Genomic DNA, 25,012 nt, shown 5'->3' on the forward strand with positions numbered 1-25,012 from the left:
GTGTTTGAACTTTTATACAATTATAATGCGTTAGAATCACACTAAAAAAGGAAAGAAAATATGTCATTTGTACCGAGCTAATGTGGATTAAAGGTATCACTACAACACACTGGGATGGATTCATCTTGCTTTTACTTTCTGTTTCATCGATCATCACCTGGCTGACATGTGACAGCTAAACGACAGTAGACAGAACAAAGAATTTATACTTCATTGAACACACACATACATTCCTTATTGCATTTATTCTCTCACTCACGCGCACACACATACTACCTTGTGCTTTTCACCATCCTCCTTTGTTGGGAAAAGAGGAGACTGTTATACCAGGAAAGCAGCAGCAGTGTGTGTTTACTGGAAACATTTGGAACTCTTCCAGCTCTGTCGTTCAATAACATGAAATGGACAGATGAATGCCAAAAGTAAGACGACTAAAGGAAGGCATGAGCATGCATGGTATTCCATGTAAAAATGCTGAAAGAAAACATGCTTTAAATGCAATAACTGTAGATGAAAGTCAGCCAACTCACTAAGATGAAAAAGATATGATGTAACATGACACACAAAGAAGGAGAGCATACACCCTATTAAAATGAGTGAACCATGCATTTAAAATTCAATATTTGGAATAATTCTCTTTCTTTGTGTGATTAAGAGTTGAAATAGCCTTGCCCAAATTCTGGTTTATGTCTGGTTTTGTAGTTCTGCAAATTTTAATTCTTACAATGCAAGCGCTACGATGAGAAAGTCATTGGCTTTATTATTATTATGATTATTATAACAGATTATGTCAGCAGTAGTCAGCGTTGTAGCAGCGGGCTATTAAAAGTTTTGGGGGTCAAATTTAGGCCAGTGGTTTCATAAAGTAATAAGTGGGAAATAAACTTGGTTCAAATATTACTATTTGAAAGAAGTTAAATGTGAAATTCTTGATGAAAGTGCAAGGGTTGTTTTGTACAAGAATGTGCAGCCATGTTGTGCCAAGTTATGAGATTCAACAGACTTCTTGACAGAAATGGTAACTTAAAATAAGTTACACCTGAAGCACTCAGAAACAAAAACAAATAGACGCAATGTAAACTTATCAAACATCGAAATGTTTGGTCCAAAATAACTAAATGAATAGCCCACATGGAGAAATGATCACTGATGGATCTCCAATACCTGAAATGAGCTAAAACGTTCATATGTAAGAATATCACTCACCTAAAGTCATATGAAATTGTAATTCAGACCCTTGTCAAGTAATAGATAATATTAAATTATTAAATATTAAAGTTATATTATATAGTATATATTAAAGTTATGACCATCAGCTTATTACTAAATTATTATTTAATATGTTATTAGAGACAATAACTTGGTGTCTTATCTGTCATATTAAATCAGTCTAAGTGGAAAATTACACGCAGGTTTTCTCAAACATTGTTGCTGTGAAATATTTGTGGCCTGGTTTGTTTTCTACCGTCGATGAACAAGCGACACTGCGCGTGACGACATCGGCGGAAATATTTTTTTTTTCGTTAGTCAAAATGGCACCGTCTCAATCAGGAAGTGGAGAAAACAACTACGAAGAATAAGTTGGATAAAATTCCTCATTTCCGCTCTTTTCATTTGAGGCTTCGTTCAGAATCGGTCAATGAATTTGTGGTTTGGATTGAGGATAAATAACACATTTACGGTGAGTGTAATTCGAGGGTGTCGTGTAAAGGCGAGCGACACATCGGCAGTTGCCTTATATACAAGATACGTTCTAGGTAGCCTCTCCTAGAAGCGAATGTTTTCTACACCGGGCTACACCGGTGTCAAAGCGATTTGTTTGAGTACACAAACATCGCACTTTATCTATAGGGATTAAATTGAAGTATTAGAACGTTTAGGAGGTAATTATCTATATATATTTTGACTTTTGGGAGTTATCTATATGTATATGTATATACACATAACTGTGGTTGTTTTTGACACCATTTTCAAGTAAGGCTAGTAACAATAGCAAAGTCTTAACATGCTTATAAGACTATTACATATCAGCATGTACTGTAGATTGCGAGAAAGCACAGCTAAAGTTAAGTTGATAACAGCCGCATTGCTGATAACGAAGTTACCACATAAAGTACAGCAACTGGTAAGAATGGAAAATCTTTGGTTTGTTTGTGGCCCCGAACGTCATGTCCAACGACGTCCCTAAGCTGTGTTCAAAACGAACATACCCAAAGTAGGAAACGAAGGCTACAAGCAAAGCTAGCTTAGCTAGCAATATTATCTGTCCAGAGTGTAGGTTGTATTAACAGCTTAAATTGGATCATTCTCTGATCTGAAGTCAGCATTTTTTCCCAGTAACCCAAAGTGTGTAAATAGTGGTTGTTTTAAAGGCACATTTGGCAAAATGACCTATATAGCCCTTGTTAGATGTGTCGCTCACCGTCCGGCAAGCTAACAGCAGTGGCACTGTAAAACCTTGGCTGCTTTCCTTTGTGCTGTTTGGACACGACAGCCTGTCTGTACTTTGGTTTATAGGAATCCACATATTAATTTACACCGATTCTTGTTAATTGAAAACGTTTCCTTAAGTTCTTTCTGAAACATTTATACTTTAATTGCAAGAAAATGTACTTAAAAGGGACTTTAAATAAAGGGAAAGAGGTGTTTCAGCATAATCTCCTGACACATTGAGTTAGTTAAAAACTGTTGTGGTTGTCTTAAAGCTTTGTAAAGATGGAAGTTCCAGCCTCAAAGGTTCACTAATAACAACAAAGGCAAGAAAAGCTATAAGTTTAAGCTATATTTTGGGTTCAGTAAACTTTGCCTAGTTGTGTAAGACCTATCTTCTTATTGTGATTACATTTAAAACAGTCCTTTACGTGTCTTTCATTATTACTATTGTGTTGCAGTGGTATGTCAGGATACAATCCGTGTATAATGCATTATCTGTTGTAAATAAAACTAAAGCTCCTAGCTTCTTATTTCAGATAAAGGCCAACATAAAATCTAAAAACGGTGCAATCTGTTGGAAAACAAATAATAAAGGGCTGAGAAGGGATGATTTATGCATCTGAAGAGTAACGATCATGCTTACAAAGCTGTCCCCTCTAGTCTTTTTGCTTTCACACAATTTTCACTCTTTTGGTTTCCACATCACTTACACCTCCAGCAAAGGCTAGTCAACCCTCATGCAAGCCTTGACACAGCGGGTTGCGATGTTGGCTGGCTATTTTTTCTAATTATGTCATTCCCCCTTGCTGTGAAATGAACAACATGCCAGGTTCCCCTCTCAGTTTTAGTTCAGTGCCCCAACCCCCGGGACAGTCAATGGCCGTGGTGTCATTTGTTGTGAAATCCCTCTTGCATTCAGACTTTAATGAGACACACTTGACATTTTATTTATTTATTTACTATAATATATGTGTTACATAATGCATAGATAGAGCATTATAAGACTCTCAAAGATATTAATTTGGTTTCACTAAATCAGATCTTGTAAGGCAAATAATGCAGGACACTGTTGATTTAAGCAAAAAAAAAAAAAAAAAAAAAGAATAATGGATGGATGAGTGCAAACAGCAGAGTTGCATGAGCAACTAGGAAGGAACTGAGAGCACACCCTCCAGTGATCTAGTGCTCTGTTATGCAGTTTTAATGAAAGATCATCTTGGAGCCACACCAAAGTTTGATTGGTTTTCTCTTTGCCCATGCTCCACCTTTCCAGCAAGTTTCATTAAATGTGGCTCAGGAGATTTTCTGTAATCTTTCTGACAGACAGATAAAAAAATGGCTTTGGAAACATAGTGTATCTCTCTTAGGTCCTTTCTTATCACAGGGAATATTAGCTATGGTAACCTCTGAACAATGTCAGTGCATGTTCATTTTTGTGCTTCTCCGTCACAACTCCCCTTTTTGTAATTTTTCACTGTGTCACACAATTGATGGCTGCTTTCCTCTCAGGGACTTTGAGGGTCTCAAAACACAAGATCTGTTGGTAACTGTGTTTATAGCCTGCAGGAACGATACATAGATGGGGGTATTTCACAAAGCAAGATCAGAAGTTAGTTTAATAACTTTTAAAGGTATCAAGGTCTGTCTCCTGAAATACACTTCTTATTTATAAATCTTCATTTTCAGGTCTGTTTTAGATTAAAGCAGTTATCACCGTTAAATAAAATAGGCTTTTCTTACATTTGGCAAGTTGGAACAGTTGTGATCAAAGGTTCACGTCCCCCGACTGTTTGTGACTTTAGCCTTCATTCTCCTTCTCCCCTTGTCTTTGCTAGCTCCCCCTTTCTCCCCTCTTCAATTGATGCAAGTGATAAATCTCATTTATGGCCTGTGGGTTGATTAGAGTGAGACTGAAAAATGTGGAGTGGAGGAGGGGTACTAGGGCTAGGTAGTATGTTTGATTCAGTTCCTGCTTTCCTGGAATCTAGCCTTCATTAGACAACACTTCATGTATTAAGCATAATATGGATGTTTGAGAAGAGGAGAGGGAAAAAACAGCCAATAGTTGTTGATAATATAGAGCCATGGTGTTCACTTTGACTCCATGATGAGGAAACAAGCAAGTCCTTCATGACAGAGTATCCTATGTCCTGTAGTATGCAGACCTTGGGGGCTGTGTGGATGACTTCCAAGCCACATGCGCAATCGCTGAGATGCAGGGAAGCATGCCATATTCTGGCATGCCCCACTGCTTTGTCTTCTGGTTTTCTGTAGAAAAAGTGTGTCAAATTCCTTCTGAAAAAGCAAACAAGGGTTTTGAAATGAAACTCATTCAGTAAGGAAATAAGAGAAAATTATTAGATTCTGTATGGATGGATGGTTGAATACAGCCTGTCATTGTTTCAGTTATCACCTTAGATTTATAACCAACCCATGTGATGAACATAGAAAGAAAGGAACTGTTATTTGAACGCTGACATACAGCTAGAAGGACGCAAAGCGTCCAGGATGCAATATGTATGAGATTTGTCATATGTGCCATTGTTAAGCCTTAAAAACAGCCTTTTAAATAACACAAGAAACTTAATATGTCTGTTGTCCCACTTTGACCCTGTGTAAGTGTGTAATCTGTAACACAAAAAAGCTTTTATGCAGCTTTCATTCTACAGTTAGTCATTACTGTCATAAGTATAGTGGTCTTAAATGGTGGAAACGATTTTTGAGATGAGATGTGGATCAGCTGCATAAGCAAGTAACTATAGTTTATCAGCATTTTAATTAGGTCTTTGTGCCTTAAATTTAGTAGAAAAGTTGTCAAACTCAAAGTTCTGCTTAGCAAGGTGTAATGTTAGACACTTCTTGTTAGACATTTCTGAGTAAACGCCTTGTTCTTTCACACACATACACATTTATATAGCAAAGTTCAGATATTTGTTACTTATTATTTTTAGAAGACTGACTCTTAATTCACCACAGGATATCTATTTCAGTCTGTTCTGTCTTTTGAGGTTAAGTAACATCTTGTTAATCAAGAAGAGACTGGACAATGTGTCGGGCTGTTTTGGTACAGAAAGACAGTCTATTCTTCTCCCATGGTCTAAGTTTTGATCTGCTTCATCAGGACTTGTATGGTTGTACTTTTGGCAGCTTCTGTTTTTTTCTTTAATTCATCTTTCTATCTTTGTTCCTAAAAAAAACCCTCAACATGGCTCAACTGGATTAATCTGGATTTTTACTAGAGAAAATAGCACATAGGAATTTCCTTGTCTTCAAGTTCTTCCAGTTTATATAAAGAGTTCACATTTCAAACGCTTTCCTTAACTAAACGTTGGTGTAGGGCTGGGCGATATGACCTTTTAGTAATATCCCGATATTTTTATGGCATGTCACGATATACGTTATATATCTCGATATTTACCTTAGCCTTGTATTAATGCTTTGGTGCATACAATCACATCAGTAAGATGATTTTGTGTCTCCATTAAAACATAATTGTTCATACTGCATCAAGATATGCTGATTTTAAACATTCATGCCAAAAGGATTAAATTGTAATGAAGCAAACTGATCAAAACCGTATTTATTGAACAGTTAAAGCAGTGGCAGAAACATGTCATTTTAAAACAAAATTAAGTTCCTTTGCATGATGTAATAAATGCAATGTATGAAAATAGGTGCTCTAGGGGGTGACTTTTCAAATGATGAACTATTATAAGGCTTTGCTTTATTGATACGTTTTTGAGTTGTCGAAAAACTTTGCAATTTACATCCCACTCTGTAATCCAGAGCGGGATCAGTGGCGGATTTGGCTGTTCATTGTGACTGTAGGTGGAGTCGTGCAGGTGTCCTCTCTACTCCTCTGACTGCCTGCAGCTGCAGCCAGAGCGACTGAGTGCTTTAGGATGGGACTCTCGTTCATCACAATAACTTTACAATATGCGCTTTAAAGTCAGTCGCCAAAACACCAAGAAAGTCTCCAATAACTGCAGTAAAAGTTGCTAAATTTGTTGCTAGTCGCTTTTCACAAAAAAATCGCCAAATTTAGCGAGAAAGTGACTACATGCTGCCTCTCATGACGTAGCACGTAGCTCACGTTATGTACGTAACGAGATGCGCTTGCTTTAACTCTTTGTGCAAAGCGGTGGAGAGTCGAAGAGGAGTGAGAAAACCCCGCCCACAGCTAAAAACAACTGCGTGACAACAGAATGTTCGAAAATGACGAATATAGGCATTTTCTATATTCGCACAGGGGACTAGCCACGATATCTCGAGTATATTCGATATATCGCCCAGCCCTACGTTGGTGTCAATGTCAGTGACTGGTTTGTCATCTTGAATGAATCCTTGTAGGAAGTTATTATTTTGCCAGTTTGAACTATATGCACCTCATGCTCCCTGCAAATTCAGCTCAGTTACACTGGGAATGTAAAGGCCAGAAACTAAACATCAGTTTTTGGTTTTGTCTTAAATGATTAAGCATTTTTGTACTATATTTAAAATATAGCCGGTACATCATACCCCTTTGCGTATTGGTTTCGCGTTAGTGAAAGTGTTTTATTCAACTCCTGTTATTAGCTCTTCTCTCAGCTGTCAGACATTCACTTCTTGGCTTTTGTTAGCACACGTCCTAATTAAAGTCCTACAATTAGGTAATGCTACGACTTTAGTCATCTTTGATTAGCAAGCTTAATCTCATAGCTGCTGAAGAATAATCACAGTTTTCTGCAGCAGGATTTGTCACCAGTTAAAGCCCCACAGCTGACTTTTTTATTAGATGGTTTGCAGGAAGTTGCTCGTGCTTTTTAATTTATGTGAACAAAGTTTCTGTCAGGAAACACACAACAGCCAATTTCATAAGGTTGTCAACAAACCAACAACTTTTACTATGTATTTCTAATTTATGTTGGATTCATTCTGGAAATTTCAATATATACTTCCTCATTGCAATTTCAGTAACAAAATATATTGAATTTAATGTTAATTTGAAACAGTTTTCTTGCTTTGTGATACTGATGGCCTAAAATGATGCTTATGCAGTATTGTTTATTATCTCTGGTTATTGGAACAACTCACTCTAGCTCAAATGTGGGAAAACTACCAAGAGTTAGCAATTAATGCTATGCTAGTTACTGACTATTGTGCATGCTTCAACTAGATACTTTCCAACAGCAATGTGTCCTCCTGCTTAATTCTTCCCTGCCACTGTACCTCATTTGTTAATGGTGTATGGGTAGAACCTTGATTCCACGTCTGTTTAACACATGACACAGCTCTTTAAATCAGAGCTATAATAGATCAAAGTGTTTTTATACTCACACATAGACCCCCTCACTGTCTGCTCAGGCTGTTAACAAAAAGAGGGAGAGAAAGATGCAATTTCCTTCCATTTTCCAGCTGTAATTAAAGTTCCACTAAACCATACTGTTAACCTTATTGCAACAGCAAAAAGCTACTTGTTGTGCTAAAGTATAGTTTTATATTGGATGTCCTTAAAGAGTGCACATCCTTTATCCCGTTGCATGCTTCATGTTTCCTGTTCATAAGTTGTTTGTTTTTTAATGTCATGGCTCGCACGATCTTTTTTCAGAGCAAGAAACTGTCAAGCTTTTTATCCACTGCAGGAATCACCTTCTTTGCTTGAAAGACACAAATAGAATCAGCTGTTTTAGTCCTTGTAGGTTTTTAGGCAACATTTGAGGATTTATGAGCAAATATTTGGGCTCTTTAGTACAGTTGTGCAACATGGTCTGTGACTACTATTGCAAATTTTTTTTTTTTTTTTTTTTTTTGCTTTTGCCCCATATGCAATCGAGTTTATCTTATTTTTATAATTATTTTAGTTATTTTTTATTTTGCACCAGATCCCAGCAGAAGTACCTTCAAGTTAAAGTTCCTCTAGAATAGGTATATATTTTGTACTTTTATCATAAAAACTAAACAGCCAGATGTTATTTGTCTTATTAACATGACAACATGTTACTTTGCGTTATGTTTTTCAAAGTTATGCTTTGCACACACAGATAAGCAATACATTACTATCAGCAGATGGATCACATGTCAGAAATGATGTGGGGTCAGCCCAGTGGAAAAAAAAAAAGAAAATTATTAGCATTTTTATGTGTGCTCAGGATGGAAACATTTGCTCTCCTGTGAGAACTTCTCCTGCCTAGGTGTACTTCATGTCCATCACAGAAATGTGCACAGTGGAACAATGAGAATTTCCTTTTTATTGTAGTAGTTTCTGAGGCATAATACAGCTTAAAAAGAACTTCTCACTTTCAGCTTCTGTTTCTTAGGGTATGTTCACATCTGCCTTTTTAATTCAAATCCCAGTCCGTTTGCTCTGCAAGTCCACTTCGGTCGGGGAAATGTGAATGCGCGAAACGAATTCTGATTTGAATCAAAGAGACTCGGTCCACTCACAAACACAGGTCTCGGTTCAATTCAAGCAGACCAAATACAGGAAATGGACTACAAAGTCACCAAAAAATTAAGTCACTTCCTGCATTTGGTATGGTATTGCATTGTGAGTAGCAATTGCATTAAGGGCGCTCTGTCTCATCTGTTGTTCATACTACTATTGTTGCTGTGTATTTCTGCAGTATACTTGCATAAGACAAAGTAAAAACCCCAAAACGGCAATAGTTTCATGCTCCATCTTTAGCTCACAAGTGGAAGTAATGGAGATTTCTTCTTCACCCAAATCTTGTCTGAGTGCATCGCCACCTTTGATGTGAATGGGGATATATTATTCTTATGGTTTGGCTCGTTTGACCAAAGTGCAGCATGAACACAATCTCGATCTACATTAATACGCCCCCCAACAACTGAGCTGAGCCCCGAGTCAGACCGAGTTTAGCGGGCTATCCTGATGTGAATGCACCCTAAATGCCGGTAAACTAGCTTGCTCCCTAGCTGGGTACTTCATGTCTCCATACTTCTTATCCTTTCCTTAGCTTTGCTAATATTTTTATGAAGTGGATTGAATGGTGCTGTTTAAATTGCAAAGCACTGGCTTAATATGCCTGTAAAGTGTTCTGAAATGACGTGAATTTGCACTATACAAATAAAGCTCAATCAAACAGAAATCCCTGCCTCCTGAAATAACAATACACATGTGTTCAGGAGAATTTTCTGGATGGGTGGAGGAGTGTACTGTCCGTCTTCTGTAAATGAAAGAACAAAAGCTTTGAAGAAAATCACAATTAGATTGTATAAAACACTTCTATAACTATTTATGCTCTGTGTTTGTGATAAAGCAAATTTGTATATAGCACAACAAACAACTCAGGATATATTGGGAGTACATTTTGTTGTATCACCTGCCCCCAGCTCTTTGTTTTGTGGTGAGTCTTCTGCTCTAGTGTGACATCCAGTGTTTCTCTATGATTGCACATAGCACCTCTTTTGGGTGTGCCCTTTGCAGAGAGATAAATCACAGAAATAGATATTGCTTATAGACACCCATCTTGTGGGTTTAGACACGCCAACAATACTCCGTATTAGGGTTATTCAGTGCAGTCCTAACAGCTTCTGTCCTGCAGCTTTTCATTGTTTTCCTGCTCCTACACACGTGATTCAAATGATATGAATCCAGCATGAAGGTCTAAACATTAACACATTCATTTTGAGAAACATTGAAAACCTGCAGGACTGCAGCACTTATGGGACCAAATTAAATTGTGCTGCCCTAAATGGTAGGTTATAATATTTAACTTTTTCCTCTGGCACCATTATCAGGCTTTTTATTATTTTCATACAGAAATTCTCCCTTTTTTAAAAAATTTTTTTATATTAAACGCTAATTTTACCTGAATATTCAACATGTTTTGCTGTTTAGCAGTAATGTGACAGTTGAGTGGCCAGCGCTTAGGTGAAGCAAAATGATGAACTGAACTGAACTGAACTTAGCGTTGCAAATTGGCATAGACAAACTCAGACGGGCTTCTTGTCTTTTCATGCCTGTCAGAGAGGAGAGGTCATTTCGAGGGGAGTAGAGTGCTGTCTGGGTTTAAGCAGTGATAGAGCAACCTTCACAGAACTTTAATCCTTGGTTGGTTTGACAGTGCACAATTCTATGCCCTTCATTTCAGTTGTCTGGAACTTTTGCTTGCCTCTGCTCTGTCGTTTGCTTGTAAGTGTTGCTTTTGTTGGATGTCATAATGGCTGAGTCTCTGAGGGAAAAGTTGTGTTTCAGTGCTGTGGAACGAAGTGCCTCCACTGAGCAGCAGGATTCATATGGCAACGGCACCAGCTTTCGGTCCAAAGAATGGAAATAGGAAAATAAGTAAGGATGTGAGAAAAAGCAGGCAACATATAGTATGTTACGACAGAACAATGGAGGACAGAGATAAGAGAAGAATAATACATAATAGGAAGGAAGAGAAAATAGACAATATCAGTGAGATAATATGGGGCAGATGATGGAAACAGTGAGAGTAGGAGTGTGACATGAATTGAGAATGAGATGGTCCACATTTTAAGAATCGAAAGGGCTGATATGAGTTGACTACTGCATAGGGGTGGGAAGTGTCTCACTGTAAAAGGAAGGAGGAGGAATGGGGGAGAAATTTTCTGTTGTTAAATGTTTATTTAGACCTGATATGTCCTCTCAGCATAAGAACTGTTTATAGCTATACACTACTTTGCATGGGGTCATAATTGGTTAAAGTAATTGCTCATCTCTGCTTTTGAAGTGTGTGTTTTTTTTAATTATTTTATTGTTTCATTTTTATTGCAACAGTTGAAATTAAATTTTAATTCACTTTAATTTAAGGAAAGAGCTACAGTAATTACATAGCTTAGCAGCATGTCATTTCTTGATGACTTTTTGTGTGTGCGTTAAGTTCAACAGCTGCATTTATGTAATGTTCACTGCTCACTGAGACATGCAAAATTTTAAATAATACAATCGCTTTTAATTTGCAAGCGTACTTTAGTAAGATTGCAAGAAAATAATATACTTTCATAATGCCTACCATACATAATGCCTTTTCTGTTTACTTAGTTTGTGTATGATTGAGTAATTTATTTATGTAACACAAACAGTTCTCTTATCACCAAACTAGTTTAACCAGGGCAATGAAGCTTAAGAACTGCATGCAACTAGCATGTGTCACCACATTTTATTCAGAGGAAATTGGATGATGGAAGAAAACCGGGCAAAGTGAATCGTTCCCTCTTTGATCTCGTCAGTGTTTGATCTTTTTCTGGTGGGTGGTGGAAGTTGAATTATCTCCAAAATGAGTGGCATCAAGCTGCTACAAACTATTGTTCCATTTCATGTTTCACCTTCGCTTTCGTGTTTGTGTTTCTTTAATATTGAGAATCTGCCATGCCCCGAATCTTCGGTCTTTTTTTTTTTACCTCCATTTCTCTGAATCTTTTTTATTTACCAGAACAAAGCCATCATCTGATCTTTTAGACATCAAAAGCCAAATGAAGCTCTTGTTTAACAGATAAATAACTTTAATGTCTCAGTCAGATGGTACTTTTCTATAAAGATGTTTATCATCATGTCAGACTGTTACAGAATAGCCACTTGGAAGAGGTTAATGAAAATCTTATTGGTATACCAGTAATTTAATTGGTACTAACAGCTTAATCGTTTAACCCTGTAGTTCAATTGAAGCAAAGCTTTCAAATTACTACCCTCTCCTCAACATGTTCCTGTGCTGTCCTAGTCCAGAGGGACTTTTTGATAAATATTGGAATAGCGAAAATGCAATAACAACAGACTTTTAAAACTAAATTTGTTTCCATTTCCCGGATTTTGATAAGACAGCCGAATCAGTTACAGTCATTTGATCATTGTTCTCTGTACGGTATCCTATTCGGTTACTGGCTGCTCACAGCCTTTTTATGGCCCTGACTGTAACACTAAATGAAAACTCAGTTGAAGGAAATTACAAAAGAAAGGTAGCTAATATCTGTTTGCTCAAGGGTGTGTGTCATACATCTGTGTATGTCCACACCATGAAAAGGAAAGACTTTTTATGTTTTAAAAAAAATGTTCTGATTAATAATGTAGACTGTTTGAACGATTGAGCCCCGTGTTTCTCTGGGAAGTAACTTGTTCCTTTTATGAATATTTCATCACAGTAGCTAATGAATCCAGCTATTCAAGGCAATCATAACCAGCTAATAGCCCCCTTGCTGCTCTGGTGTAAAGCAGCTGAGCCATGATCATCTCTAACCTGATTACATGTGATACTGATGGACTCAGACTGGTGATGAGTGAGTGCTGTTCATCGAAATGAATGGCCGTAGTTAGTCGACTTGTTAGTGGCGAAGACAGATGCACACTACAACGGGATGAAAATAATGACACATGCCAACAGAGGACTGCTTGTCACATGAGAGAAGTATGTATGCGGACACCGCTGAAATAGATGCAAGTTTGTTGAAAGTGCAGCTGTGTCACTTTCATGGATGGATTACGCTGCCAACCTGCAGGGCTGTTTAATCCCATAGGCCTTTGAGCTCCGCTTCCAAAATGTCGCTGAAAGAAACAAAAAATGGCTGCAGAGAAATGCAAAATGATCACATTGACGTCATAGACACAAAGTGACCACAAAAACAACAACAAAAAAATAGAGAACCACAGATAATCTCTAAGTGACAACAAGTAACTATAAAACAGAAACCGAATGTGCCCCTAGGGTTTGCATCATTTCTTATGGTTTGACACTATTATCAGTGAGGATGCCTTGGTCTAATGTAGGAAGAGTGGTCATGTTGCTTTTATGCGTTTGTGCCATGGGGTGCATTATCTCTCAACATGTTGGTGGTTACTACATAAATCCCATAATCTCATCATCTCTTCTTTATTAGTCTTTTTCCCAAAACCTGACCCCTCCTAGTCTTATTTGTACCAACAGACTGTATGAAAGACAGGCAGAGCTTCCTTATCTGAACAGCTGAAGTGAAACTCATTGGGCAGTTCCCATCATAGCCATCTTGGCAGTGTAACTCGTGTTGCCATCAGCAAACAGAGGTATGCGGGCTAATGCTAAGTCACCCTGATAGCCGGCTAAAAACTGTAGTTGCACTACATTCTGCTTTATTAAACCTGGATATCTGGTAACTGTCAATCAGAAGGACACGCCTCTACATATGCCAAATTTCAAGATTAAATTATTCTAAATGGAGGTGTTAGGGGGGAAAAATTCAATTCCCCCACAGTTGTTATTATATCTAACATGGTTTTTTGAACCAGGTTGTAAACATGTTTATTTTTGCTGTGAAGTTGGTTTTTTTTAACAAGGGAGTTTATGGGGATTTGGTCATGTTTGGAGCCAGCACTGTCGAGGGATGCCACTTGTCAACACCTTAAATGTTTTGCAGCACAATCTCATCATTGCCTGACTTATGGAGGTTATTAGATAATTCAAGATGTAACGTTGACAGCGTAATTTGATATCCTTCATCAGATAATGAAAGTTGTTAGTTGAAATCAGGTTAACAAGTCTACATTTCTATGTCTGTCCGGGACCATAAGAGTCCATTTGATGCCATTGACCCACACAGAGCATGAATGCACAGCAGCCTTTTGAACATCACGTCACTTGCTTGACATACACAAATAGAGACTACTATTTATCACAACATGTATGCTACAACATGTATATAAGCAGTCAATTATTGTGATGAAGGAAAAATTTCACTTAAAAATCCATTAAAAGACAGAGGCAACGCTGTCTCAATGTGAGCAAAACACAAAAGAGTATTACAGTAAATCATTCGCATGTGGTCACTGTTGCAGGCTTATTTGCTCCCACATTAGCAGCTGCCATGTTCAACAAAGATCAGTGTTTCGATAGGAAAAGGAATTTGCGTCACTGTGTATGTAAGTACTCCAAAAGAAATCTGATAATAAACTAGAATATATCGCCAAGGTATTTTGAATATTGCGTTTCAGAAGTGCTTGTAGATACATCAGGTCAAGTAATTTAATAATTATTTGATTACTCCCAGTTATCTGATGTTGCTGGTCATGTAAACAAGCTCAGTCAATACTGTGCCATTTTTAGATAAGTTCAATAGATCATTCGATTGACATAAAGATACAGTGTTTAAGAATTACTAACATTCTAAAGGTAGAGATAGGGATAGAAAATACTTCAAAAGTCAAACATACCTGTAAATAGATGGTTGCTCTCTGTGGCCAAATTCTTTCAGACATAAACATGTTCTTATCTGGAAGTGGATCCAGTAGCTTTATGCAGAAATTACAGCACTACAGGTAACTACTTCAAAATTATATCCATGTGCACTGTCTTCTTTTTTATTTTAATGCGCTTTTTATGCTTTTTATCCATTTATCCCAAATGGTGCCCTAGTACCAATTAAACAAGGTCAGTACTGTAGTTTTAAAACTCGAAGGGTCTCCATTTAACATTTAGTTGTTTGTCCTTTCAGATGTACTGTAGTAAAGCGTTGACTCAACAATGGCCGCTGCCATTAAACCTACAGAAGGTAAATACAAAGTGCTTATTCCAAGAGAATGAAAACAGTCATTTAAGCAAAGCTATTGGATACCAAGAGAAAAACAGTGTTTAATTGTAAATTGTTCTGTCATTGATCTTTACCTTTAAAGATGCCCCAATGGTTACATGTGAAATTAATTTACCTGAGCTTTGATTCAAAACCTAAATGGATGCTAAAATCATGGGGGGAAAAAACTCTGGAAACTCTGTGAGTTGTCGGGAGTTGTTTAAGAACGTGTTTTTAATGAAGACTAAGCAGAATTCATTATTTAGAGATTTCTTACCACCTCATAAATATCCTAAAGAAAAGGCTATTTGAATGAGAAGACATATGAGAAATGATGTGGCCACAGATTTCCCCACTAATGAATGAGGTTTGAAAAGTATAGAGCCTGATTTTTAAGAGATTGAATAATGGTGGGCACTTACAATAATGTGAGATAACAACTATGACTCTAAACCAAGCAGCAATCTCCAGTGATTAAAAATTAAGCCTATGCAGAAGTTCCAAAAATTGCAGTTCACCCCTCATCCATTAGGGGCTGGAAAAACAGTGCAAATCCCCATAGACTGCCATGTTAAAAAGGACAATTTCACAGCAGTAATAAAGATATTTACAGCCTGGTACAAAAGCCATTTTAGATTCAATGAGTCAGGTTTACATTCATGACAACTGTCAGGGGAGTGAATATTTTTCCAACATCCCCATTTAGAAGTAATTTAATGTCAAAATTTGGCATATTTAGGGGTTTGTCCTTTTGATTGACAGGTACCCAATATTCCACTTCAAGAAGGAGGAATGTACAACAACCACGGTTTTTAGCCAGTTAGTGTGACTTAGCTTTGGCCTGCTTACCTCCGTTTGCTTGTTAGCTACCGTTAGTTCTGGGTTAGCTCTAAGTTAGTTCAGATAGCTCTTGGCTACAGGCAGATCAGGGTTTGCAAGATGTCAATCATCAACCCCCACGCTCACAGCCTTCCCTCTCATCTCTAGCTCTTTGCCACTTTTTGTATTTTCTGAGAGAGACGACATGCATGACGCTGCCAAGATGGTGATGGTATGAACCGCACAATGAGCTTCAGTTCAGCTCTTCAGAAACCTACGGTGATGTCACAGAGACTCCGTTCATCTTTTACATACAGTCTATGCTCTAAACTACAGAAAGTCATAATAATGTGTCCTTTGAGCACCAATACATCATTACAATAATTGATATTCTAAAAGCCTGAAAGTTATATTCTTTCTAGATGAACAATATGCTTCATCTCTTTGCAGAAGAGTGACATTGCATGGAAAATGATGATTTTATATCAACACACCCCATGTGACTGTGCATATGTTAGTGAGATGGCACACACGCGCCAAGCAGAGTGGTGGTTCTCCTCGTGAGCATTAATTGTGTCTTAGCAGCTTAAGGAAGTCACACTTCCCTGGGTGAGCTCCATGTGCTTTAACAGGATAGGAAAGGCCACCAGCACAGTCAGATAATCATTACTACCTCAAAGTGGCTTCTGCTTACGATACCTGTAAGGACATGTAGGATTCTGCAGTTAATGCATCTTGTATCATTAAAAAACAGCAGTATGCTGCTTGTTAATTCCTGTGACTCATTGCAGCTTAAGGGAACCAAGTGGCCTACTAAGTTGTCACATCCCAGGAACTATTGTTTTACAAGACATTAAATCTCTATTTTCGCCCCAACAGTGTCTTATCAATGAGTTGTGTGCTACCAGTCTGTGCATTTTGTTTCAGTATATAAATAATGTACAAATGCTGTGCATGGAATGGCTTAATCTGGCTGCAGCAAGCTCTTACATCAGACCACCCAGAGAGAGAGAGAGGTGGAGACACGAGAGAGGGCTACACAAAAACCAGCAGTAACCTTTGACGTGATGAACGGATTGAAAGGATTACACACCAGAAGACTCTCAGTTCAGTTCAGTTCACTACAAAGAAGCTTCTGTAGTGTCATAGTTTCAAAAGCAGGGCTGTACTTTGCCACTTTTCTTCTATGCTTTTTGTTGTATTGACTCCTTGCGTCTCTTGCATGCTATAGTGGACACTTTAGGGTTTTTTTTTTTCTCTCACATACTGATAACTCTTTTCTTCCTTGTAATAGCTTACTTCGTCACCTCCCTGCAGGAGATAGGAGCGGGGGTTCTGCTGTTTTCCGGTAATGAGAGACCTTACAGGAAGGGGATATCTGGGACCACTCTTACAATAATCAGTATCGATTATCCTCAGAGGCTCTTTGGACGGTTGGGGGTTGTGGCACCAGGAAAGTGAAAAGACACGTTTTTCTGTTGCTAAGAGACAGTTACTAGCATGTTCTTGGAAGGTGGTAGAGGGAATTATGGACATTACAGAAAGAGGTTGAAAGAATTGCTTTGTATGAATAAAAAAAAATTTTTTTTCAAGATGTAATGGTGGTGGTAAGCTACATTTGATGGGAGAATGGGGTGATGGTGACAGAGCCCACAAGCCGAGGAAAACTTAAGCGATTTCAGCTGTTTTGTTCTGACTAAAATCATTTTCCACTTATCTTTCACAATTACTGCTTTCATGTAATACACTCATTTTAAATAACACACTTCTGCCTCTGACTTCCTGCATTAGTATTTTGCAAGTTGGTTGTTGTCGTTGTGCTCCCCCACATTTGTTTCACGCTTATCCAGACGGTATCAGACTGACAGCCTGCAGGGAAAATGGCCTCCCTTTGTGTCTATTGGCCATATGAGCAGGGGATATGTCGGGTTAGGTCTCTGTCTCCCTCACATGCACACACTCAGACACACAAAGGTCCTCTTATTTAGATCCACATGAACTCTATTAGGATTTATTACCTCAGCTTTATCCCCAGTGAGCACGTCTGGCCTGTGTTCCAGATTGGGAGAAAAGTGGAGGAAGGAATGAGGGAAGAGTGAGCGGAAGGAGGGGAGCAGTTTGATTAGTTTGTTGCAAGAGTGTTGCTGATGCTACGCAGGCATAGAGCACAAAGTGCTGAAAGATTTCGTTTGTCAAACTGGTGGGACATTTGTTAAGCATTGGACTGGAATTCGGTTTCATTACAGATTTGACTCCTGTGGCTTTTGCATTTTACATGACGTTCCCATCAGGTACAGGAGAAATAAACGTGTTCTTAAAGCATACATATTAGTTAGCTGAAGATGAGCTTGTGCATTTATTACGTAAAGCTTATTGGTAAGTAACAGAAATGCAAGTTGCTCCATTTGATTTAGGGTTTGATTTAGGGTTTTTTTAAAGAGAATTTTGATCTCCTGAAATGATGAGTGAGGTCATCAGAGAAGCCCGACTGGTAAATCTAAACAAAAACATATTCCTCCTTTTCTGCAAAACCAATAAATTAAAAGTTCTTGCCAAAACCAGTTAACTCATGTTATTATACACTTCAATGCTATAAATGCAAACAGATGATGCATTTATGAAAAAATTGGTGGAAGGAAAAATGTGTGCACTTTAGCATTGCTTGTTCTTGACCTTGGGATACTTCTGGAGGGATTTTTCCCTTTCCTCTCGTTTGGTGTATTAATGTGTATAGAAAACACTTATATTTTCTCTACAAAAACTCTCCCACTGATGGTTAATTAAGTTTAAAGCTGGTGCCATTGAAGGCAGCATAGCAAATGATTGACATCATCCTTATACTCATCAAAACCAGTGAGGAAAAAGTCCACTCCCATCTCTTAGAACATGTTTGTACTGATTTAGGATGGGCCACAGGAAACCCCACCCCACTGGTCAAGGGTTCAGGTCTTTTTGTTTTTTGTGTTGCCTTTCACCACACCTGGAAACATTTACAGCAACAATTTCTCCCTTCAAGTCTGAGAAAATCCTTATGCAGACTCTGTTTTTGTCCTGAAATCGAGCTGTTGTCTGTTCTTGTAAGAGTTTGCTAATATTTTACTGGAAATATTCACAGGTTACAAAAGGAATGTGAGCCAGGCAGATGAATTGAAATCACTCTATACCAAGACAAAACTACCATATACTGTATGTTCCATGTAGGTGCAGGAGATCAAGAGATTGGAGTGTGAATCTTTGCGAAAAGCTTTCTGCCTGTAATCCATTAAAGCCTGTTTGACTTGTCTTTACATTCGACACATGTAGAGGTTGAGCTATAACTCACTCACATGCTCGTGACTGCAGACAGAAACTGAAAGTCTTTTTACACTCACAGAGTTTTGCCTGTCACAGTTTACAACACCGTGCCATGCACTCAGGTTTTTCCAATATGTCTTGATTCCATATAATTTGCACCACTGAGGACCTCCTGCTGGTATTTTTAATAGGCTCTGTAATGACTTTGAAACCTTTAGAAATGTCACATTTCAGCTAATGAAGGCTATCAATCAATACATCTAATCTCAAACTGGGTTGTGAGCAAGATCCGAGCTTGGTTTTGTGGTTGCAAAGGCAGCTGGAATCAGATCGGGAATGTTGAGCCTTTTGCTTTGGGGGGGGGGGGGGGGGTCTTATAAAAATTAAATTTATCACAAGGCATGTTGTGTTTATGCGATATGTGAGTGAAGCTAATTGGTTGTACTAGACTTTTTTTTTGTTTTTAAATGTTTTATGCAGTATTTATATTTGTAGCTTTTCTAACATCTCTGTTCTTTTCCCCTTTTCTTCTCCATCACCTCATCTTCTTCAGGTCATGGAGAGTATTTGTCCTTGTTAGAAGTTCCATCTCATACGCAGCCAGCTCGTGGGTGGCGGTAGGAGGGCGCATCGTCTAAATCAGCTGGTGGTCATGTGTGAAGTCGTGGTCTGATGTCCACCCTCACCTCAGCTCTGGCCATGGACGGGGAGAACTACCTGCATCCAGAAGGTCCTCAGCTGGACAGCAGCTTGTTCTCTGTGGCCCCCTCAAACACTGAGGTACACTTTGAATTAATGGCTTAATATGTGGTTCAGTTCAAGTGAATTTGTTTTAAATAAATTCAAAATCATTTTAAATATTTAAACAATTATCTAAGCGCTCCTGAAAGTGGGAGTTTTCCTTCCTACACTGTCATATGATTATGTATGCAGTTAGTTCAGACCTTTAAATTGTTGAATTACACACTCACAGATAAACTGTGAACATTTATAAACATTTGAAGCTAAATGAAGAAATTAACTAAAATTTCAGCCTTTTTAACCTTCCCAACTTCATATGTGAACAATAAGTCACGTGGCATATGATTCTTAAAACTTCTCTAAAACTTCTGACTGACAAATCTATAAATGGAAGATGAAGTGATCCTATTTGTGGAGTTATTCAGATTTCTGCGGAGATGACAGTAATAATTTGGAGGTATTGCCACCAAATTTTTCCTAACTTACCCCTGGTAGTGTCAAGTGTTCAGAAAGTTTGTTTTTATGGTTTTAGGATTTTTGTTTTTTTTGTTCTGTAAGGGAAGCAGAATGGGATTTTGTTTGTGGTTAAGTATTTGAAATACATATAAAACCGGTGTTGAGTTTCATTGAAAGTGCCCTACAACAAACAAACCGTCCCAAGCAATCGTAATTACCTAATTATTATTTATTTATTTATTTGTTCATATCCTTTCATGTTCAGTTTAACTTTACATTGTTATACATGAACAAATAGGCACAGATAGAAGATTAAATCTTTTATAATCTGCCCCATAAATCACCATTCCCCCTTAATAATTCCTTGCCTCTTTAATTACCACATAATTAAGTTCTCGTTGTTGTTGTGTTCAAGTGATTCTGGAGAGTGTATGAGAACCTCTGTGTACCAAAAGTTAAAATATCATAAAATTTGACTTTATTTTGAATTTTTCATTATTAGCTGAAAAATCCTATTGAGTTCTTTTTATAGTCATACAGAAACACACTTGTCTAAGTCAAATGTCAGACATCATGTGCTTCTGAAGATCTTTAACAGACAAAAATATTATCAGTCATATAGTTTGACCAGAAATATGCGCTGGAAAGTTTATTCCTTGCCTCCTTAATCATTCACGTTTATCTGTGATAGATAAAACGCTGTAGCCGTGGTTCTTTTTGTGAAGGGTTGTGTATTTTTATCCTTAAGAATATTAAGTAAAAGCTATAGGCCTGACAGACTATCATTTTGTGTGTTTTAGACTTCAATTTATGCCTCTTCTGGTTCCTGGGGATCCTTCTCTCATCAGGCTGGATACAGCATACACTGCCCTATGCAATCTGGAAACCAGTAAGTTATTGCAAAACACTGCAAGTGAAATGAAGCTTGAAGTAACTTTTTGTACAGCAAGTTCCCTCATGGATGTTAAGAAACAGAGGAAGAGGTTCCATAACTAATAATAACACATTAAGTACTCAGAACAAGATGTGGCCTCTAGACGGAGCGCCGTGATCTGTGTTTTAGAGTGTTTTTATGTCATTCCGAATGTGATATTTGTGTTGTGATTGTCTCTTTGAACCTCTGCTAATGCACTATTTAACAACTGTAAGCAAACAAACCAAAACATTGATAATCCTACACATTATTGTAAAGTCTAATCCTGTAAATGATATTTCAAAATTCTTTAGCCATACAAATTTGTAACTTTGAAGTCAATTGGTATTTTCCAGATAGTTCCATTATCACATTGCCGACACCATGATTCAGTCGCACCTGGACAATTTTACTGTAATGACACCACCAGTTAACATAACAGAGGATGGTCGTCTTCATCAGACCTCTTTCATTTCCTGTGGTGGGCTGCTTGACGTCAGGCTTACTACGGGGGGGTTAAACTACACATCCTGTACCTTTAGAGCTGATTATGTGACCTCATTGTTTAATAATATATGGTTGTCCCTCTCCAATTTAGGTGTGTGTGTGCCTAAGAGTGTAATCCAGAGGCCATGCAGCACATTGTCTGGAGTTGCTGTGTAGATTAAACAGCATGCAAACACAGCAAAAGCAGCTGCAGCTCTTATCAGAGTGTACAGAAACAGTGCTGCTGTGGGCTCAGGTATTGTGTGTTTTGGCAGCAGTCACAGCCCACATGCAGTCATTTTAGTTGTTGATTGTATACTGGTTTGAATGAGCTTAGATTTCTCTTATATGGGTGGAAATAGCTTTAATGTATTGTAGTTTACGTAGCATGTAATATCTCTGAGTGTAAGCAAAGGTAGCTATGAGTACAATCATGCAAGCAAAAGAAAAAGACCAAACTGAAAATCTCTCCTGATGTAATGCTGGTGTTGAAGATCAGGATTTAACTCTTGCAAAAGCCCATATATGCATTTTACATGTGTCAGCAAAAAAGCTTGCTTTTTCAACTAAAGTATTTTATTGTTGTATTAATGCTGATGTGAAGCTTCTATGTAATGACAATGCAAACTAGCTGAAAGATTTGAGGAAATGTAAACTGATGTAGATCACCTTTTGATTCACTGGCAAAGAGCTTTAAAGTTTAAGCATCCAGATGACGTGAAGGCACAGTTTGTGGTTTTCAAGTTCACTCAGAGTGGATTTTTATGACATCAAGGAGGCTTTACGTGCCCCTTATCTCAGTTTCTGTTTTACAATGTACAGAAAAGATTAAAAACAAACACTTTCACAGGTCTGTGGTTTAGTGTATGAGAATATTATCAATTTCTTTAGAAATGTGTGCTTAGGACCCCAGGGTTAACAGTGAAGTTTAGTGTTTTTAAAGTGTGAATTAAGCAGTGTTTTTCTGTCAGTATGTATTTGCGGTGTGGCAGTGATTGCAGATATGTTCAGGGAATAACCTGGTCTTTGATTTTGAGGCATTTCCTTTAATCCACTTTGGCTCCGGGGCCTTAAGTGTTTTATCTCTGCTCCCAGTTAAACTGAATAATCAGGACAAATGGGGCAAACCACTAGGTTTTTCTATGACTACCTCGTTTTGTTTACTTCCGGTATTCAGTCTGGCTCTTTTTCACATGACCCCCGTGTCAGTGAGTTTGTGCCGCCCGAGCAGGCTGCTGCGTAGTCAACTTGCACTCTGCTGTCAAAATTAAATTGATTACCCTTGAAAGCCCTCTGTTTTCGGCCCACATTTCCTTTGAGAGTACACAGAGGAGTGAAAAGGTCACATGACAATAGTAAGGAAGAAATGTGTGGGGGGCTATTGCTATGTTTGCTCAGATTGTTAACCTACATTGCCCACATAAATGCATGCAGCACATACTAATCTTCTAAATAGTGAAAGGAACATAAAATGCACAAAACCCATCAAAACCGCACAGCCTACATTATGTTTGTGTATCTTCACACTTTATTTCTTTAATCTCATGCTAAATAATCCCACTTTTTTAAAAAACAAACAAACAAAAAAAAACAACTTTAAGTGATTTACATACCAAAATGATATAATATGAATTATGTTATCATCTGTCTATGTACATTAATAGCTTCTTTTTTCATTGTTGTCTAGTAAGCTAAAGCAGCAGCAGTTGCATGCGGCTGATTTGCTGCCATGTTTCTGAGGAAACAGTACCAGACTGTTAAAAACCACAGAAACTTATGTGCCCACTGATATTTCCTCAAAGACGTATCTCACAGTTATAAACTGGTGAATAATTTAAGAACACTGTTTTTTAATCACTGTGACGTCTTAGATAAATTACAACACAGGAATGATGTGGGGCTTTCACACGGACATGGTTGTGGCTCTGGCCTTGGCTTTGTTCTGGAGTCTCTGAACGTCTGTGCTTTCTAAGGAACTGGTCCATATTTACACCAGTTAAACCAGAACCAAAGCAGGTGGAATTTATTCTGCAAAAGTAAACTTTAACACCTTAAAAAATATTGTCCTGAAAGTTGATGGTTTAGTCATCCCATTATAAACAATACATATACAGACAGCTGAGGAAATTTCATAGGATGTTTGGATGTCATCATGAGCTTATACAGTATAAATGGTCTACTGAATATAAACTGGTTACCAGTACAGCACAATAAATCGTTTGAGTGTCATCGTTGCAATGTACATGTGTTCAATAGTCACATCTCATGTCCTGCGATGTAAGAGGCAAATTAACCTGATGTTCAATTCCAGTAGAAATAAATCTTTATTGTAAAACACTTTTCACGTTTGCACATTACAGAGCAGGGGTGGGCAGCTCCAGTCCTCGAGGGCCACAGTCCTGTAAGTGTTGGGAGTTTCTCTGCTAAAACATACCTGACTCAAATCAATGGCTAATTATCAGACTGGCACAGAGTTTAATGTCGAGCTCTGCACCAGTCTGCTAGTTAAGCCTGATTTGTGTCAGGTGTGTTGCAGCAGGGAAACTCCCAACATTTGCAGCAATATGGCCCTCGAGGACCAGAGTTGCCCACCCTTTTTATAGAACGAAACGTGCACTCAGGACCTAGCACAATAAAATCAAACAATAAAAGATGACCAGAGTAACTGAAATACAGACAGAAACCGTGGTTGCCACATTCACCAAATGATGGAAGATCCGTGCTGGTTAATAATATAAAAGATGGCGGGAGTGCTGATTAACTTAAAGCACTATTCAAGTCATCTGGTTAAAAAAAAAAATTGTAATGTCAGTTCTTTTCCAATATTGTGCAGTCCTAGTTGCCAGGCAACAGATCAGTATTCAGGTTTTACTTTAAATGAGTGGTGAGTCCCGTGTTTTATTGATATATTTTTACTTTATTGCAACATTGTTCAACACAGCACTTGAGAGGCAACATTGGTCTGGCTTCAGTCTTTTTATTTTATTTCATTTCATTTCATTTATTTGATTCTCTTTTTGTTTGATGGAAACATCTAATTCAGCAGTCTGGCTTTTTAGTAATTCCAGCCTTTGACCATTAGTGAAGTCACAGTCTGCAATTGAGAAACTTTTTTGTACCTGTTGAGAAAAAACTCTCCATGTTCCAAATCGTCTTTTTTTTGTGTGTGTGAATGCTGCAGCCATTTCAATAAGTTCAGGAACTAGCACTGTTAGATGAGAAAGTACTGTACCACACAAAGCTTTGCAGGCTCTTCCAGAGTTACAGGGCTCTCATCAGATTTTTGTCTTGTGGAAAGAAAAACAAGCCAGCATACACACAATGAGTCCAACAAATGACAGAAAGTTGGAGCAGATGAATATATTGATATATGGT

The 25,012-nt window shown here is 37.9% G+C and overlaps 1 protein-coding gene across 1 annotated transcript in view; it reads left to right on the plus strand.

Annotated features, from left to right (window-relative positions):
• Window positions 1-1,556: 1,556 nt before the first annotated feature.
• The window catches only part of sbno2b (strawberry notch homolog 2b), a 56,049-nt gene continuing 32,593 nt past the window's right edge, over window positions 1,557-25,012 (plus strand). Inside the window, exons 1-3 of the mRNA XM_079244493.1 lie at window positions 1,557-1,681; window positions 19,595-19,821; window positions 21,039-21,127. Of these exons, the coding sequence (XP_079100619.1) occupies window positions 19,714-19,821; window positions 21,039-21,127 (197 nt within the window). The 5' untranslated portion in view covers window positions 1,557-1,681; window positions 19,595-19,713. The remainder of the gene's footprint in view (window positions 1,682-19,594; window positions 19,822-21,038; window positions 21,128-25,012) is intronic.

Source organism: Telmatherina bonti, assembly GCF_933228915.1.
Source record: "Telmatherina bonti genome assembly, chromosome: 8".
Taxonomy (NCBI): Eukaryota; Metazoa; Chordata; class Actinopteri; order Atheriniformes; family Telmatherinidae; genus Telmatherina; species Telmatherina bonti.